Source organism: Macaca mulatta, chromosome Y, assembly GCF_049350105.2.
Source record: "Macaca mulatta isolate MMU2019108-1 chromosome Y, T2T-MMU8v2.0, whole genome shotgun sequence".
Taxonomy (NCBI): domain Eukaryota; kingdom Metazoa; phylum Chordata; class Mammalia; order Primates; family Cercopithecidae; genus Macaca; species Macaca mulatta.
In genome coordinates this window covers 114,771-132,028 of record NC_133427.1, presented here as the reverse complement: position 1 = coordinate 132,028, position 17,258 = coordinate 114,771, and the positions used below count along the sequence as shown (strand labels likewise).

Here is a 17,258-nt window from a genome sequence, read left to right as displayed (position 1 = left end):
CTGTGATTGTGCCAGTGTACTGCAGCCTGGGTGACAGAGCAAGACGCTGAAAAAAAAAAAAAAAAAAAGGGAAGGAGGGAGGGAGGGAGAGAGGAAGGAAGGAAGGAAACAAATGGCTCAGGCTCAGAGAGCTGTGTGTGGCCCCCAGCTCCCACCCCCACCAAAGGGCCTGCAAACCCACAGGGGGGCAGGTTGTCTTTAGCTGGAACCACAGGGACGGGGGGCCCTGAACTGTAGGGGTTGGGGTTAGGGTTAGGCTTTGAGGTTTGGGGTTATAGAATATAGATGGGTTTGGTCCTGGGAAAATTCCAGGTCTGGGTTTTGTGGTCGGGGGTTGGTCTCCGGTGAGATGCGACAGGTTTACAGGGTTTGTGAGGTACGTACAGATGTGTACGGTGCTGTTGTTGGAATGTGTTCTCCAGATTTCATGTGTTGGCAATTTTGTGTTCTTTTTTTTTTTTGAGATGGTGTCTCGCCCTGGCATCTGTCACCCAGGCTGGAGTGCAATAGCGTGATCTCGGCTCACTGCAGCCTCTGCCTCCCAGGTTCAAGCCATTCTCGTACCTCAGCCTCCCAGTGGCTGGCATTGTAGCAGGACAAGCCAGAGACAAAATTCCTCAGACACCAGGTTAAAGAAGGAAGGGCTGTATTCGGCCAGGAGCACTGACAGACTTGCATCTTAAGAGCTGAGCTCCCCAAAAAGGAAATTCCTGGTGCTTTTAAGGGCTTACGACTCTAAGGGGTTCACGTGAAAGCATTGTGATAGCTTAAGCAAGTGCGGGGAACGTGACGGGGGGCTGCATGCATCAGATAACAGACCAGAGAGTTTTACGGTGCTTCCTCATATGATGTCTGGAATTTACAGATAACACAAGTAGGTTAGGTCAGGGGTTAATATTATTATTATTATTATTATTTTTTTTTTTTTTTTTTTTTTGAGACGGAGTCTCGCTCTGTCGCCCAGGCTGGAGTGCAGTGGCTGGATCTCAGCTCACTGCAAGCTCCGCTTCCCGGGTTTACGCCATTCTCCTGCCTCAGCCTCCCGAGTAGCTGGGACTACAGGGGCCCGCCACCTCGCCCGGCTAGTTTTTTGTATTTTTAGTAGAGACGGGGTTTCACTATGTTAGCCAGGATGGTCTCGATCTCCTGACCTTGTGATCCGCCCGTCTCGGCCTCCCAAAGTGCTGGGATTACAGGCTTGAGCCACCGCGCCCGGCCTATTATTATTATTTTCAACCACCAGGGCTGGGTGGTGGCCTCATGTTCGTTTAGCTATTTATCTTACTTCTGTATTTTTTTTAAACGTTTTGCTTTCTCCCTTTTTCCTTGTTTTATAAACTAGGAAAGTGGGGGTGGGGAAGGGCAGGGCAGCAGGAGAACTGGTGGTCTCCTTCCTGAGGATTACAGGCACCAGCCTCATTCCTGGCTATTTATTTATTTTTTGTATTTTTAGTGGAGATGGGGTTTCACCATGTTGGCCAGGCTGGTCTTGAACTCCTGACCTCAGGTGATCACCCCCCCTCGGTCTCTCAAAGTGCTGGGATTAAAGGGACGAGCCACCGGGCCTGGCCATGTGTTGGCAACTTAATCCCCAAATTCATGTGCTGATTGGAGATGTGGCCTTTGGGAGATACTTAGGATTACATACGGTCATTAGGGTGGGTCCCCAGTATTGGGACTGGTGGCTTTATGAGACAAGGAAGACAGACTGGAGTGGACAGACACTCTCTCTCACCCTCCCCTCCCCCGCCATGAGTGGACACCCTCTCCCTCCCCTTCCCCGCCCGCACACTCTTGCCCTCCCCTCCCCCGCCATGAGTGGACACGCCGTCCCACCCCCACCACCATGTGCCGCCCTCACGGGACTGGGATGCTCTGGTCCTTCCCAGCCGCTAGAACTGGAAGAAATACGTTTGGTTTATGATCTGCTCTGTGGTATTCTGTTACAGCAACAGAAAATGGACTAAGACACATGGTTTATAGGTTTTGGGTTTGGGGTTTTTAGGGTGTGGGTAGGAGTACCAGGCAGGGGTTAGGGAATAGGGTTAGTGTCAGTTTTAGGGTTGGGGGGAGGCAAAAGAGGCCACGGTCAGAATCAGAGCCAAGACTGGCTCAGAGCTTAGTATCCGGAGCCACCTCGTTGTAGCCTCCGTCGCCTCCTCCAATCTCAAACAATTCCACAGCTTCGAAAACCTCAAGTAAGGGCTTCCTGGAACGTGTCCACTGTAACCACCAGGTTTTCCAGTATGTTGTTTACACCCTGTAACCCTGTTACCTAGAACACTTCCCAGCAATCTTTATGGTCTTCACCAGCACTCTGAGTACATCCAAAAGGCCAAGATGCTTCTTCAGGGGCGAATGTCACTGCTTTTTACAGAAGAACGCAAAAGGCAGGTTTGCAACTCTAAGTCTTTCTGCAAATGATGAAGCGTGTTACCTACTTCACTCGTTGCTGTGATGCATTTTCAGTTCTAGGTTCTCTTGGTTTTTGTTGTTGTTTTTTCTGTGTGAACTCGACATCACTCACTCACTCTGAACGACAGAATAAGACATTGGTCATCATATCATATTTGGAAGGACAATCACAGCCATGAGACACAAAGCACTCGCAGCCCTGGGCCCAGGCCCCTGTCACACGCAGCTGTCACGGCCTGAATGGTCCTGAATGGGCCGTGCGCACCGCGGGGCCCCCACGCCAGGAGACCCCAAACTGCACCCGAACAGGCTTAAGCTGAGTGTGGCCTCCATGCCCGGGTTTGCCCTGATGCCCTGAGCCCACGTGGTGTACGGCCAACTCCTCTTTCTCCGCCCCTGACTGGCCCTTGCTTTGCAGACACGCTTGTCTGCGTAGGGCCTGGTCTTCGTTCTGTGGGAAGGACTGACTTGCAGGAGAGGACCGGCAGGAGGAGGAGCAGAGCGGGGCACCCGTCTGCCCTGCCCAGCCCCTCTGGTGGCCTCGGGCACTGCACACTGACTTCGCAAACCCCCGCTCTGCTTCTGGGCTGCAGGCAGGTAACAATGAGGTCTCCAAGCTACTGCCCCGACTGAGCCTCTCAGCCACCCCTCCTGTCCCGTGACGGCCCTTCCCTCTCCAGCCCTGGCCTCCCTGTTGTTCCTCCTGGAGCCAGAGTTGTCGTTGAACATTTGGGTGGGGGTGGCGACCTGCCCAGGAGCATACCCCAGTCAGGTGGGGCAGCCTCAGACACAGCCCCCAGCCCCCTGTTGCCATAGACCCAGTTTCCAGGAGCTCAGGGCACAGGGGCCCGAGAACCCATAGCTGGGAAAACGTCCCTCATGACAGGGCTCAGCTCCGTCCTCAACCTAGAGCCCCACCCTGGGGTGTCTGTGGTGATGGCAAACCAACCACAGATTTTGGGGGTACGACTGCTCACTTTGCCATGATATCTCCTCCCACGTGCCCCCGGCCTGGTGAGCAGACTGGTGGAGAGGGGAGGCCTGAGTCCTAGGGGTGGGTGGGCTGCAGGCAGAGCTGGGGCTGGATGGACGGTGAGTGGTGAGATCTCAAGATACAGAAGGGGCTCCTGCCAGGCACTGGGTCAACAGGGACCAGGGCGACAGAGACGGGACTCCCTAGCTGAGAAAGACCTTTGTCTACAAAATGTTGGCACCAGGACCTAACAATGAAAACAATAAGATAAATAACAGTACAAAAAGGCAATCAGCAGAGCAGCTCAAGGCACTGGAACAAGGACTTGTGTGATCCAGAGACAGCAGATCTCAAAGACAGAAGATGCAGGTCCCCAAATCCCCACAGGGGAACTGGGTTTCAGACCAGAAACTCACGTAGGGGGCTGTCCCGGGTCCCTAAAGCCCCACATGTGATAGCAGCTTCTGTTACTTAAGCCACACATCCTCCTTCTCTTCCCACAAGATCAGAACTTCCTGGGGGTTGAGGAGCCTCACACCCATCTCAGATTCCCTCTCCCTACTCCTCCCACCCAGGTGTCCTCACAGGACTGGGCTCTGAGCAGAAGGCTGGGTGGGACCCTGGGGGAGGATCCGGAAGGAGGCAGCTCTTCCTGGTCCAGGTGTGGGGCCTGCCTGTGGATGGCTGGAGCCCGTTGTTTTGGGCAGGAGGTGGCTGCAGGGCGGAGGCTGCTGGAGGGAGGGCTGGGGGCAGAACGTCGGAGGCAGGGCCCGAGATGGGCTCACTCACCGGCTGTGGCCATCGTGCTTTGGCGTGTGTGGCTCCTCTGCCTCCTATCTTGAGCTCCTGTTGTGTTGGGTCAGGGTCAGGGTCAGGATCGGGGTTAGGGGTTACGGTCAGGGTCGGGGTCAGGGGTTAAGGGTTAGGGTCGGGGTTAAGGGTCAGGGTCGAAGTTAGGGTCAGGGTCAGGATCGGGGTCAGGGGTTAAGGGTCAGGGTCGGGGTTAGGGTCAGGGTCAGGATCGGGGTTAGGGGTTACGGTCAGGGTCGGGGTTGGGGGTTATGGTCAGGGTCAGGGTCAGGGTCGGGGTTAGGGTTGCTAGGGTCAGGATGGGGGTTGGGTTAGGGTTGGGGTCAGGGTCAGGGCCAGGGTCAGGGCCAGGGCCAGGGCCAGGGCCAGGCTCAGGGTCAGGGTCTGGGTCAGGGTTAGGGTTAGGGTTGGGACAGGGCGTCATCCCTCAGCTCACCTGAGACAAACACCTATACGATTGCTTCCTCTGCCCTGTGTAAAATGCAGCTTCACTGAGCCACACTAAGGAGTAAGTCACTATTCCTCTACCCCCACTCACAAGTCAATTGTGTATTCACCGAAAGGCTTATGAAAGACTCAAAACAAGGCCGGGCGCGGTGGCTCACGCTTGTAATCCCAGCACTTTGGGAGGCCGAGGCGGGCGGATCACAAGGTCAGGAGATCGAGACCACGGTGAAACCCCGCCTCTACTAAAAATACAAAAAAATTAGCCGGGCGCGGTGGCGGGCGCCTGTAGTCCCAGCTACTCAGGAGGCTGAGGCAGGAGACACTGCGTCTCAAAAAAAAAAAAAAAAAAAAAAGACTCAAAACAATGCAATCCTTTGTCTCTTGTCCACCTATAACCTGGAAGGCCCCCACCTTTGTGTTTTCCTGCCTTTCCAGATGGAACCGATGTACACCTTACACCTACTGACTGATGTCTTATGTCTCCTTAAAATGTACAAAAATGTATAAAAGCAAGCTGCGCCCCAAGTACCTGGGGCACATGCTGTCAGGATCTCCTGAGGCTGTCACAGCACGTCCTTAACCCTGGGAAAGTAAACTTTCTAAAAGGATTGAGACCTGTCTCAGATACGTTGGGTTCATACTCTCAGTTGTGAACTCCAAGTATATCAACACCTGTCGATGGGTTCAGTGAGGGGCCTACTGTGTGTGACTTCAGTGGGGACTGGAACTGCATCTGTGACGACTTCCTGCCCCACGGTGCCCCTCCAAAACAGGAAAGTGAGCGCGCACCTACTCCATATACACAGGTAGTTCTGCCGCTGGCGAGACCGCAGCATCCTCTCCACCCACTGCCTGTGTCTCAGCTCCGAGGCAATGGTGACCTGACCAGACACGTGGTGACACTGCTTGCTGATGCTTTGGAGCACAACCAGCACTTCCAGCACAATCCTGGGGCAGAAGAGGGTAGGAAAGGGTGTGCTGCAGAGCTCACGGAGCAGCTGGGGCCACCTGCAAACAGAGCCAGACTTGGAGCAGGCATCATGATCCTCACCTGTACCTCACTCTCCTGTACCTGCAAGGCTGCGGCTTTCTGGGAGCCAGAACTAGCTGCGTATCACTGGTGGGTCTGCAGGGACAACCGTGACATACGGCAAGTGTTAATTAAATACACTGAATTGTGGCAAACAGAATGTGACATTCACAGCCTCATCAGATGTGCCACGCTTGCACAGAGATTGTCAAAACTGATCTCATAATTCCTCTTGGAGTAGTAACAGTGGGATTCTAAGACTACTTTATAAAATCTAAAACAGGCCGGGCGCGGTGGCTCAAGCCTGTAATCCCAGCACTTTGGGAGGCCGAGACGGGCGGATCACGAGGTCAGGAGATCGAGACCATCCTGGCGAACACGGTGAAACCCCGTCTCTACTAAAAATACAAAAAACTAGCCGGGCGAGGCGGCGGGCGCCTGTAGTCCTAGCTACTTGGGAGGCTGAGGCAGGAGAATGGCGTAAACCCGGGGGGCGGAGCTTGCAGTGAGCTGAGATCCGGCCACTGCACTCTAGCCCGGGCGACAAAGCCCGACTCCGTCTAAAAAAAAAAAAAAAAAAAATCTAAAACATAGAAAATGTCTAAGTTTGCTATGCTAATCTGCAGAATCAATGTTTCAACAGTTGTCAGGATGTCCTGGAACTTACGTCTCAGTAGGAAGATGATCCAAGTCCTTTAAAACACAATGATTCTCAGGCACATGGTGACACAGCTCATCCGTCATTTTTGTAATTAAAGAGTGGCTGGCATTTGTTTCAGAATTATCTTCTAATCTGAAAAATAGAAAATATTTAAAGATACATGACAATTAAAATGCCCACATTAGTGCCCATGCACAATAATGGTTAATGGTTCACTGAGCAGCAACCTGACTGTGAATCTTAGTTTCCCCAAATATAAAATGTAAAAAGCCACCATCACGGGACAGTGGAGAAAGAAACGATGCCCTATGCCAAAAGCAAAGTCCAATGATGACTGATGACGAGACGATGAACCACCTGCATATTCCTCCTGCTGAACAAGTATGTCTGCTGTTGTCTACGATTCCAGAATGCATGCCTCCATCCCCACTTCTCTCCTGAGCTTCAGACCCATCTTTCTGCCTACTCAGTAGTTCTCATGGACGCCATTGTCTACCCACAAAACCTGCCCCTCGTTCCATGTTCAGTCTCCACCAGGGCCCCAGGCCAGCTGGAAGATCGCGTTCAGCATCACTTGCAGCTCCTCACAGCCACCAAGGCCCAGAAATTCCTCCTTCCCCTTTTATCTTCCAACAGCCTCGCTAAAGAAGAAATGCTGCTGAAACTAACAGTACCAGACAAGCTTGAGGTCAGCCAGGCCCCAGGATGCCACGTACCTGACTGCTTCCCAAGTGAGTTCTTTGGGGAAAGGCAGCAGAGCCCAAACCCTGATACTCTCCTCACAGCTCAGCACCTGGGATGAAATGTTTTATTGAATTTGTAGATTTCACGGTAACTTCCTAGAAAATCTGTTTTTAGATTGTTATGGATGTTACATCACTCTCTAGAAAATACGTATCTATAAAATTATTACAAATTCTAAACATTTTAAAACCAGAGGGCGGGTGTCAGTTCTTCAGTACAGATGGGGGAAGGCTGGGGAAACCACCAGGGGATTGGTAGGGAGTGAACGTCTGGGGTGGCTATGACCATATTCACAGGTTCTTTCGACACCTGCCATTGAGAGGGAGGACCCCACCAAATCTGCACGAGCTCTGGTGACTGGCCTGGAACCAGCAGAACACAGCAGGTGTGAAGATCCTGCACGTTATGCAAAGCCATGTCAGAGGGGCAGGTGCCTTTCCAGTTCAGGCCGCGCTCGGGGTGCAGCCGCTGTCACCTTGAGACTGTCCCTGCAGGACCCCCATGAGGCCTCTGGCCAACTTCCAGTCTTCTCAGACGCAACATCCACGAAGCCCTGGGGGACCACAGCCGTCCACACCCAGGCCAGGCCACAGGACAGATCCCTCGGCAGATGCTCCCCATTTCTAACCCACTAGCACATGAGCAAGTCAAACGTGGCTGCTGACACCACGGAGCGTGAGTGGTCTCAACAGCAGAAATAACCGAAGCCCAGGATGCTAAGCTGCCTGAATACCTGTGAGATGCCAGGAGGGGGACAGGAAGTGGTAAGGACCCAAATAACCACTGTGGGGCACAGGAGAGGATGGTCTGGAGCCTCAGCAGCTCTGGTTGGAAGACAAAGGCTGCCTTCTTGAAGCTCCTCTTCCTTCCTAAGTCTTCCCTCCTCCCTACCTGCCCACCTCTACCTTCCTAAGGGCTTGCACTTGGAAAGCAAGGCCATCCCCACTGGTAAAGCTGATCTGCGGCGCCAACGGGGAATGGCATCCGACCAGTGCAGCCCGATGCTCTGCCTCCAAGCCACACCTCCAGGAGGCTGTTTTCCCAACTTCACTGCTGACAACCCCCTTCTGACAGTATTTTCCTTAAGGCATTCTCAAGGGGGCCTCCGACTTCTCAAGGCACCATTTCTTTAAAGCGCCTTTGCAAATCTCTCCTGACCCGCTGTGTGTTGATTTTACAGCTTCCTTTTAGAGGTAGTCTCATTTGTGAATTTTCACCTGCACAGCTGTCACGATGCTTATATTCTTGGGGACGGTCTTTTTCATCCCCTTGCACTACCCTTGTATCCTCCCGTATGTAGAACAAAGCACCTTCGCTGATTGCCAAACTGGAACTCCCTGGCAGAAAGGCTTAAAAAATTGTTTGTTTCAGTAAGTTAACAAAAGCTAGTCCGTGTAGGAGAAGAAAAACTGACATTACTCACCACTGACAAATAAAAACTGCTCCCAGCTCTGCGTTACTGCCTACAGCAATAAAAGCCTGGCAGGGGATTCAGCAAAAACACTTCCCAGTGCTCATCCATTTAACACTAAAAACCTCAGTGCCATCAGCACTGCATTACTTTCAACTGCGAGACACGGAACTTGAGGCTCAGAAGACTGAGCAACCAGGCCAGGGCCACAGCAAGCACCACGCTGGCTAGAAAGCTGGATCTGCCCAACTCAAAGTCTGACTCAGCAGTCAAACTGCACCCTTCCAGCATCTCTGCAAAAGACAGGTGGTTTCAGAGACGTACACATCCCTCCCAGCACCCTGCATTCGGCATACCTGTTTTTTAGGCTGAAAAACCGGATGGCAGCGAGAACCTTCTTCAAGACTAATCAACAATTCTACTGCTGCTTTTTCCTAGTTTAGAGAAAACAGTGGCTACTATCGTGTTTGGGTAGACTTAGTTTTCTTCTATTGAACTGTAGGCCAATTAGAGTCCCCATTTCTCATTATCTTTCTTCAAATAATTTTTTGCAGCTAGAAAAGCAAACCCTTCACTAAAGTAGGTTTCACATGGCAAGGAAATCACAGCAAATAAAATGATTTTAAATGGAGGCCATTAACAATAATAGATCACAAATGCCACACCCACCCTCTGTGCACAAAACTGGAGATGAATAAGAAAAAAAGGATTCCAAACAATTGGAAATTTAACTAGGAAATAGTTACTTAAACACTAAAAAACAATACAACTAAAGAAAAATCACATAATCATTTAATTGCTAAGCACATACATATTTTTACAAGCATAAAAATTACATTATTTGAAGCTGATATAACCACATAACTTAAAAATCCAAGTCAGTCAACTAAAACCTATGAGAAACAAAGTCAGTGAATTGATAGTTGACAAATTTAAAAATCTGTAACTACCTACAATTCTTTTTTCTTTTTTTTTTTTTGAGACAGAGTCTTACTCTTTTTGCCCAGGCTGGAGTGCACTGGTGCGATCTCAGCTCACTGCAACCTCTGCCTCCCAGGTTCAAGTGATTCTGCAGCTTCAGCCTCCTGAGTAGCTGGGATTACAGGCACCCACCACCACGTCTGGCTATTTTTTTTGTATTTTTATTAGAGACGGGGTTTCACCACGTTTGGCCACACTGGTCTTGAACTCCTGACCTCAGGTGAACCACCTGCCTCGGCCTCCCAAAGTGCTGGGATTACAGGTGTTAGCCACTGCACTCGGCCCGCTACCTACAATTCTTAAAAGCACAAAACAAACAACTAAAGTAGCTAGATGTTAACTACGGAAGAAATGTGCTGGCTTTCCCTTCACTCAGATGTGTGAGAGCCTGGAGTGCACCAGGGAGTGTGCTGGGCGGAACACGGGAGGCACACACATGTGCCTGCACGGGTGATGTCCCCACAGGGCAGACCCACACGCAGCATATGTGTGCCACTGCAGAGCAGCCTACGTATCCCACTGCAGAGCAGTGTATGTGTGCCACTGCAGAGCAGCATATATATCCCACTGCAGAGCGGCGTATGTGTGCCACTGCAGAGCACCTGGCTTCTGTTCCAAGACGTGAACCCATCTGAGGGCTTCTGAGGAGAGGATGACATGTTGGGGAAGGATCAGTCTGGCTGCTGTGTTATGACAAGGGGAAGGGCTCGCAGAAGTTGGTGGGCAGATCAGTCAGTGCCAGCGACATTCCAGGGAGGGACCAAGGCGGTATGGCCAGGTGGTGGCACAGGAGGGACAGGAAGAAGTAGATGTGGAACATATTTCTTTCTTTTTTTTCTTTTTTTGAGACGGAGTCTTGCTCTGTCATTCAGGCTGGAAAGCAGTGGCACAATCTCGGTTCACTATAACATCTGCTTTCCGTGTTCAAGCTATTCTCAGGACTACAGGCACCCACCACCATGCCCAGCAAGTTTTTGTATTTTTATTAGAGACAGGGTTTCACCATGTTGGCCAGGCTGGTCTCGAACTTCTGACCTCAGGTGATCCACCTGCCTTAACCTCCCAAAGTTCTGGGATTACAGGCATGAGCCACCGTGCCCGGACTGTGGAACATATTTCTAAAACCTGTTCCAAGGACGTAGTATGAAGAGAGGAGAGGAATCTGAGGCTTCCAACCTGAGCAGCCACCTGGGAGGCTGGAGGTGCCACGTAGATGGAAGGACTTGAGGAATGAAGATAGGGAGACACTGTGTCCCTGAATAAGCTTCAATATTGTGAAAAATGTCAATTATCCCTAACTCAATCCATGAGGTGTTCTTATTTGTTTTTGGGGTTTTATGTTTGTCCAAGTTTACACAGAATAATAACTATTAATTTTTTTTAAAGTAAAGCTAGACTCTGTACCTTACTCTCAAGATGAAATAAATTCCAGTTGGATCCAAAGACGTAAATGGAAAATAAAGAAAAAATAGGTAGGGCACGTTGGCTCATGCCTGTAATCCCAGAACTTTGGGAGGCTGAGGCGGGTGGAACATAAGGTCAGGAGTTCAAGACCAGTCTGACCAACATGATGATACCCCGCCTCTATTAAAAATACAAAAAAACTAGCCGGGCGTGGTTGCAGGCACCTGTAATCCCAGCTACTCGGGAGGCTGAGGCAGAGAACTGCTCGAACCCAGGAGGCAGAGGTTGCAGTGAGCTGAGATTGTGCTACTGCACTCCAGCCTGGATGACAGAGTGAGACTGTCTCAAAAAAAAAAAAAAAAAAAAAAAAAAAAAAAAAAAAAGAAAAAAGAAAAAATAGAAGTACCAGAGAAAATGTATACCTATATTTTCAATTTTGAAAAGCAAAGATTCTTTTCAGAATGACTCCAAATGTGAAGCCAGAGAAAAGAAAAATCAAAACCTATGAACAAATAACAAAGCAATATGTATACAAATAAGGCTAATGAACCAGTGGGAAAAATGAAACTGAAATAAATGGAGAAAATACATTAATAGGCAATTAATGAAATAATTGTAAACATCTAGTAAACATAAAAAAAGAATGAAAGTAAAAACATAATCTTGGCTGGATATGATAGCTCGTGCCTGTGGTCCCAGCTACTCGGGAGGCTGAGGCAAGAGGATGGCTTGAGCCCAGGAGGTCGAGGCTATCATCAGCCATGACTGCACCACTGCACTCTAGCCTGGGCGACAGAGCGAGACCCTGTCTCATAAAAAAAATAATAATAAATAAATAAAAGAAAAGAATTTAAAAAACCTTATTGATATCTTTTGTCTTAGAACTTTACTTTTATTTAAGAGTATTTACATAAGTGCCCAAATGAACAAAGATGTTCATTTCAGCATAATAATTAGGAATTTTCTACATCAGGAACATTACAACTCATCCATCAATGAAGGACTGCTTAGGTAAATAATAACATATTGATAAAATGGAATATCAAACAGCTGACAAAAAGAATAAGGCAGAACAAAGATGCCAAAAACACACTGTTAATGAAAAATGCTAGCTATAAAACACAACGTACCTTCCTACGAACTCACTTTGGTACACTCATAGCAAAAATGAGCAACACTACCTAATTATTAACAGTAGTTATTTCTGGGAGATGGAATTCTTGAGGGCTGTTACTTTTCACTTTAGTTTTTCTATTTCTAGTAATTTTTCTTTGAACATTTAAACATTTTAAAAATAACTGTCAAATGTATAATCTGAAAAAAGATTAAAATGTCAATAACAAATATTCTAACCTAAATTATTTACTTTGAAATAATAAAAGAATTAGTTTATTGATGATGCAAATATCCTACCCCATCGATGCAGCAAACATCTGTAAAAATTTCCTAATATTTGGTTAATCCTGTTTTATAATTTGCTCTTTGATTTTCAATACTTAGCTGCTCTTACATACAAAAGCAAATGTGTTTTTAAGAAACAAGTTAAATTATTTTAGCTAAGATTAATATTGATTGATCTGTGATAGAGAATATAAACTTATGTGTAATCCAGTCACTTTTTTTTCTGATGGAGGATACCGTAACTCAGATATACTAAAAGATGATTAATAGTTAATTACATTTGAAAAATAAACTATATCCTTTCATAGCTGAATGAGTTAATCTAATTAATGATTTGCTTCCCTGTAAATTACCTTAAAAACTGATAGTAGACCTTCATCAACAGATCTGAGTAACAGTACAACAGAAAATGCAAGCAACTGATTAGTTGTTTCTTTTGAAAATTCATGTAAGTTGATCTCCCCGTGGCTTAAATGATCTCTTATGCCGGGACCCTCCTGATGGTTCAGGAAATCCCAGAGAAATTCCTTTCAGAAATTAAACAGAGAAAATGTTTTGTTAGTATCCGCAGCAGAGAGCCATGCCTGGTGTTGCTAACAGAAGGAAACAGTGAATCCATCAAGTCCTCTGAAGCCCTGGGTGGGACCCTGCTGCGGAGAGCTGTTCTCCTACACCCACGGGACAGAAAAGGGAGCTGGAGAGACTGTGGGGGAAGGCAGAGCTGCCCAGGTGGTACTGGAGTCTCATCAAATTCCAGTCTTTCTTGTTTTCACAAGGGGTGCCTCACAATATCGCAGTTGGTTGTACACTTCCTGCAGTACAAAGAATACTATTCTCTTCTCTTCCTTTAGCTCTTGAGAACAATATCACATGGCGGGGGACATGCCGTGCACTATTGGAAGTAATATCATTCTCTCTTTTTCTGGATAGTAGGAACAATATCTCAGGCGGGATGGACAACCCCTGTGATATTGAGAGTAATATCATCCTCTCCCAACGAAGATATTAGGAACCATATCACAGGGGGCGTGTACACTTCTTCGATATTGGTAGCGATATCATCCTCTCCTCCCTGGGTATAGGAAACAACGTGACAGGCGGGGTGGACACCCCCCACGTCTTGGGGAGTAATTTCCCTCCCTGGATATTAGGATCCACGGTGGACACACAGTGTGTTTACGATTCTGAGAGTAATATCATCTCCCCGTCTAGACATTACGAACAGTATCAAAGACGGGTGTACACCCTCTGCAATATAGGGAGGAATATCATCCTCTCCTCGCCTGAATATTAGGAACAATATCAAAGGAGTGTTTATGACTCCTGCGATATTGGGAGTAATATCATCCTCTCCCAGGTAGAAATTAGGAACAGCATCACCAGGGGCGTGTACACCCCTGCGATATTGAAAGTCGTATCATCCTCTCCCCTCTTGGATCATGGGAACAACATCCCTGGGGGGTGTACACTTTCTGCGATATTGGGAGTAACATCATCTTCTGTGCCTTGGAATATTCAGGATAATATCACAGGGGAAAGGGGTGTGTACATCTTCTGCAATATTGGGAATATTATCCTCTCTACCCCTGCAAATTCGGAAAGATATCACAGAGTGGGTGTTCACCTCCTGCAGTATGGGGATTAATACCGTCTTCTCCCCTTCAGGATATCAGGAAGACTATCACACAGGGGTGTACAGTGTCTGCGATACTGGGAGTAATATCAGCCTCTCGGCCATGAGATATTGAGAAGAATGTCACAGGGTGGATGTACATCCCCTGCCATATTTGGAGTAATATCAACCGCTCCCCTCCATGGATATTTGGAACAGTATCCCAGGCTGGGTGTACGCCTCCTGCTCGACGGGGAGTAATATCATCCTCTCCCTCCCAGGATATTAATTACAATATCACTGGGCGAGTGAACACAGCCTGCAAATTATCATCATCCTCTCCCCCTCCGGATACTAGGAACAATATCGCAGAAGAGCTGTGCCTTCCCTGTGATATTGGGAGTAATATAATACATACTTTCCATGAATATTAGGAGCAGTATCACCGGGTGGCTGTCAATTCATTGCTATGTTTGGAGTCATGTCATACTCTACCCCCGTTTATATTAGGATCAGTGTCACGTGGTGAGTGTACACCTACTGCGATATTAAAACTAAAATCATGCTCTCCGTCCCTGGATATTAGGAACAGCATCACAGGTAGGTGTACACTCCCTGCGGTATTAGGAGTAATAATATAATTAATTATTAAACATCAATGATTGATTTTAATAATTATCAATGAGACTATTAATTAATAGGAATCCATTTATTAATTATGGATAATTATTTTAAATATATGATTATGCATACTTAAAATTAATTATTAACATTAATCACGTTTAACAATATTATTAGTTCTTAATATTAATTATTATTTTATTACCAGCATCACTTAGTATTGATTTAAGTAACATTATTGCTGATATCATTATTTTATTATTAACAGTGATATTACTATTAATTATTAATACTAATCGTTAACATTTTTAACCAGTATTAATTTTTACTATCTTTATTGTGATTATTAACATCCATGATTACTCTTAATTTTTCTTATATTTATTAATATTAATAATTAATAGACTTGTTCCTGATATCCGGTGGGGAGAGGATATTACTCCCAATATCGAAGAAAGTATACACCCCTCTATGATGTTATTCCTAATAGCCAGGGGGTAGAGGATGACATTATTGAAACTATCGCAGTGGGTGTACAACCCTTCGGTCATCTCGTTCCTTATATCCTGAGTGGGAGAGGATGATAGGACTCCAAATATCGCAGAGGGAGTAGTCCTCCCCCGTGATATTGTCCCTAACATCCAAAGGTGGAAAGGATGACATTTCTTCCAATTTCGCAGGGGGTGTACACCACCCCTGTGATATGGTTCCTAATATCCAGGAGGCGAGAGGATGATATTAGTTTCAATATTGCAGGAGGTGTACACTCCCTAGTGATATTGTTCTTAATATCCAGGGACGGAGAGGACTATATCACTCCCAATAGAGCAGGGGGTGTACACCCTTCTGTGACATTGTTCCTAATAGCCAGCGGGGGAGAGGAAGATATTACCCCCAATATCACAAGGGGGTGTATACCTTATATCCTGGAAGGGAGATGATGATACTAGTGGCAATATCGTAGGGGGTGTACACACCCACTGTGATATTGTTCCGAATATCCAGAGAAAGAGAAAATGATATGACTCCCAATATCACAGGAGGTGTACATCCTCCTGTGATATTGTTTCTTATATTCAGGGGGAGAGGATGATATTACTCTCAATATCACAGGGGTTGTACACACCTCCTGCGGTATTGTTCTTAGTATCCCGAAGGGGAGAGCATAATATTACTCTCAATATGGCAGGGGGTGTACACCTCCTTTGTAATATTGTTCTGAATATCCATGATGGGAGAGGATGATATGACTCCCAATATCACAAGAAGTGTACAGCCGAGGCCGGGCGCGGTGGCTCACGCCTCTCATCCCAGCACTTTGGGAGGCCAAGACGGGCGGATCACGAGGTCAGGAGATCGAGACCATCCTGGCTAACACAGTGAAACCGCGTCTCTACTAAAAAATACAAAAAACTAGCCGGGTGAGGTGGCGGGCGCCTGTAGTCCCAGCTACTCGGGAGGCTGAGGCAGGAGAATGGCGTAAACCCGGGAGGCGGAGCTTGCAGTGAGCCGAGATCCCACCACTGCACTCCAGCCTGGGCGACAGAGCTAGACTCCGTCTCAAAAAAAAAAAAAAAAAAAAAAAAAAAAAGAAGTGTACAGCTGCCAGTGATATAGTTCCTAACATCTAGGTGGGGAGAGGATGATATTACTGCCCATATCACACGAGTTGTAAAACCACTTCAATATTTTGCCTACAATCCTGAGGGGAGAGGGTGATATTGCTCCAAATATCGAAGAAAGCTTACACTCCCCGTGACACTATGCCCAATATCCACGTTGGAAGACGAAGACATTACACCCAATATCGCAGGGGATGTACACTCACCTTGGGATATTGTTCCTTATATCGAGAGGGGGAGAAGATGCTATTGCTCCCAATAACACAGGGGCTGCAGAGGTACACCCCTCCTGTGATATTGTTCTTAATATCCTAGGGAAGAGAGGAGGATACTACACCCAATATCTCAGGGTGTGTACACCCACCCAGTGATATTGTTCTTAATGTACTCCACCTCCCACCACCAGGGATATCAGTCCTAATATCCAGGGGAAAAGAGGATAACATTATGCTCAATATCGCAGGGGAGTGTACACACCCTCTGTGATGTTGTTCCTAGTATCCAAAGGTAGAGACGATGATATTACTGGCCATATCGCAGGGGGTGTACACCTTTCTATGATACTGTTTTTGACATACAATAGGGGAGAGGACAACATTAATCCCAATATCGCAGAAGGTGTACAGACCCTGGTGATGTAGACCCTAATGTACAGGGGAAAGAGAAGAATATTGCTCTCAATATCCCAGGGGCTGTAACCACCCTGCTCCCCGTATATTGTTCCTAATATGCAGTGGGGTGGAGGCTCATAGTACTCCCAATATCCCAGAAGGTGCACACACACCTGTGATAGAGTTCCTAATATCCAGCGGGAAAGAGGCTGATTTTACTTTCGATATCACGGTGGGTGTACACAGCCCCCAAACCCGGGGTATCGTTCCTAATATCCAGGTGGGAAGAAGATGACATGGCTAACAATATCGAAGTGGGTGGACACTTCTTCAGTGATATGGTTCCTGATATCCAGGAGGTGAGTGGATATTATTCCCAATAAAGTAGGAACCGTTCAGTCACCCTGGGATTTTGTCCTTAATAACCACAAGGGAGAGGTGATATTACTACCAATATTGCAAGGGGTGTACACGCCTCCTGTGATACTGTTTCTTATATCCAGGAAAGGAGAAGA

At 47.4% G+C, this 17,258-nt stretch overlaps 1 protein-coding gene across 7 annotated transcripts; it reads right to left on the bottom strand.

Moving 5' to 3' along the window:
• Positions 1-1,285: 1,285 nt before the first annotated feature.
• LOC106996377 (endoplasmic reticulum membrane-associated RNA degradation protein-like) lies at positions 1,286-12,833 on the bottom strand. 7 transcript variants are annotated; one of them, XR_013413252.1, is made up of 5 exons: positions 12,631-12,804; positions 6,343-6,468; positions 5,435-5,653; positions 4,178-4,234; positions 1,286-2,532 (listed from the first exon to the last, which is right to left on the bottom strand). XR_013413252.1 is itself a non-coding variant. In XM_077989731.1 (5 exons), exons 1-5 carry the CDS (start codon positions 12,723-12,725, stop codon positions 2,528-2,530), a joined length of 438 nt encoding a protein of 145 aa, XP_077845857.1. In that variant the 5' UTR covers positions 12,726-12,833; the 3' UTR covers positions 1,430-2,527. The 7 variants fall into 7 exon arrangements, 3 of the variants coding, with proteins under 3 accessions (XP_077845857.1, XP_077845858.1, XP_077845856.1); XR_013413249.1 differs by having other exon boundaries at positions 5,435-5,593; XR_013413250.1 differs by lacking the exon at positions 12,631-12,804 and adding an exon at positions 7,053-7,187 and having other exon boundaries at positions 5,435-5,593.
• Between the last annotated feature and the right edge of the window lie 4,425 nt (positions 12,834-17,258).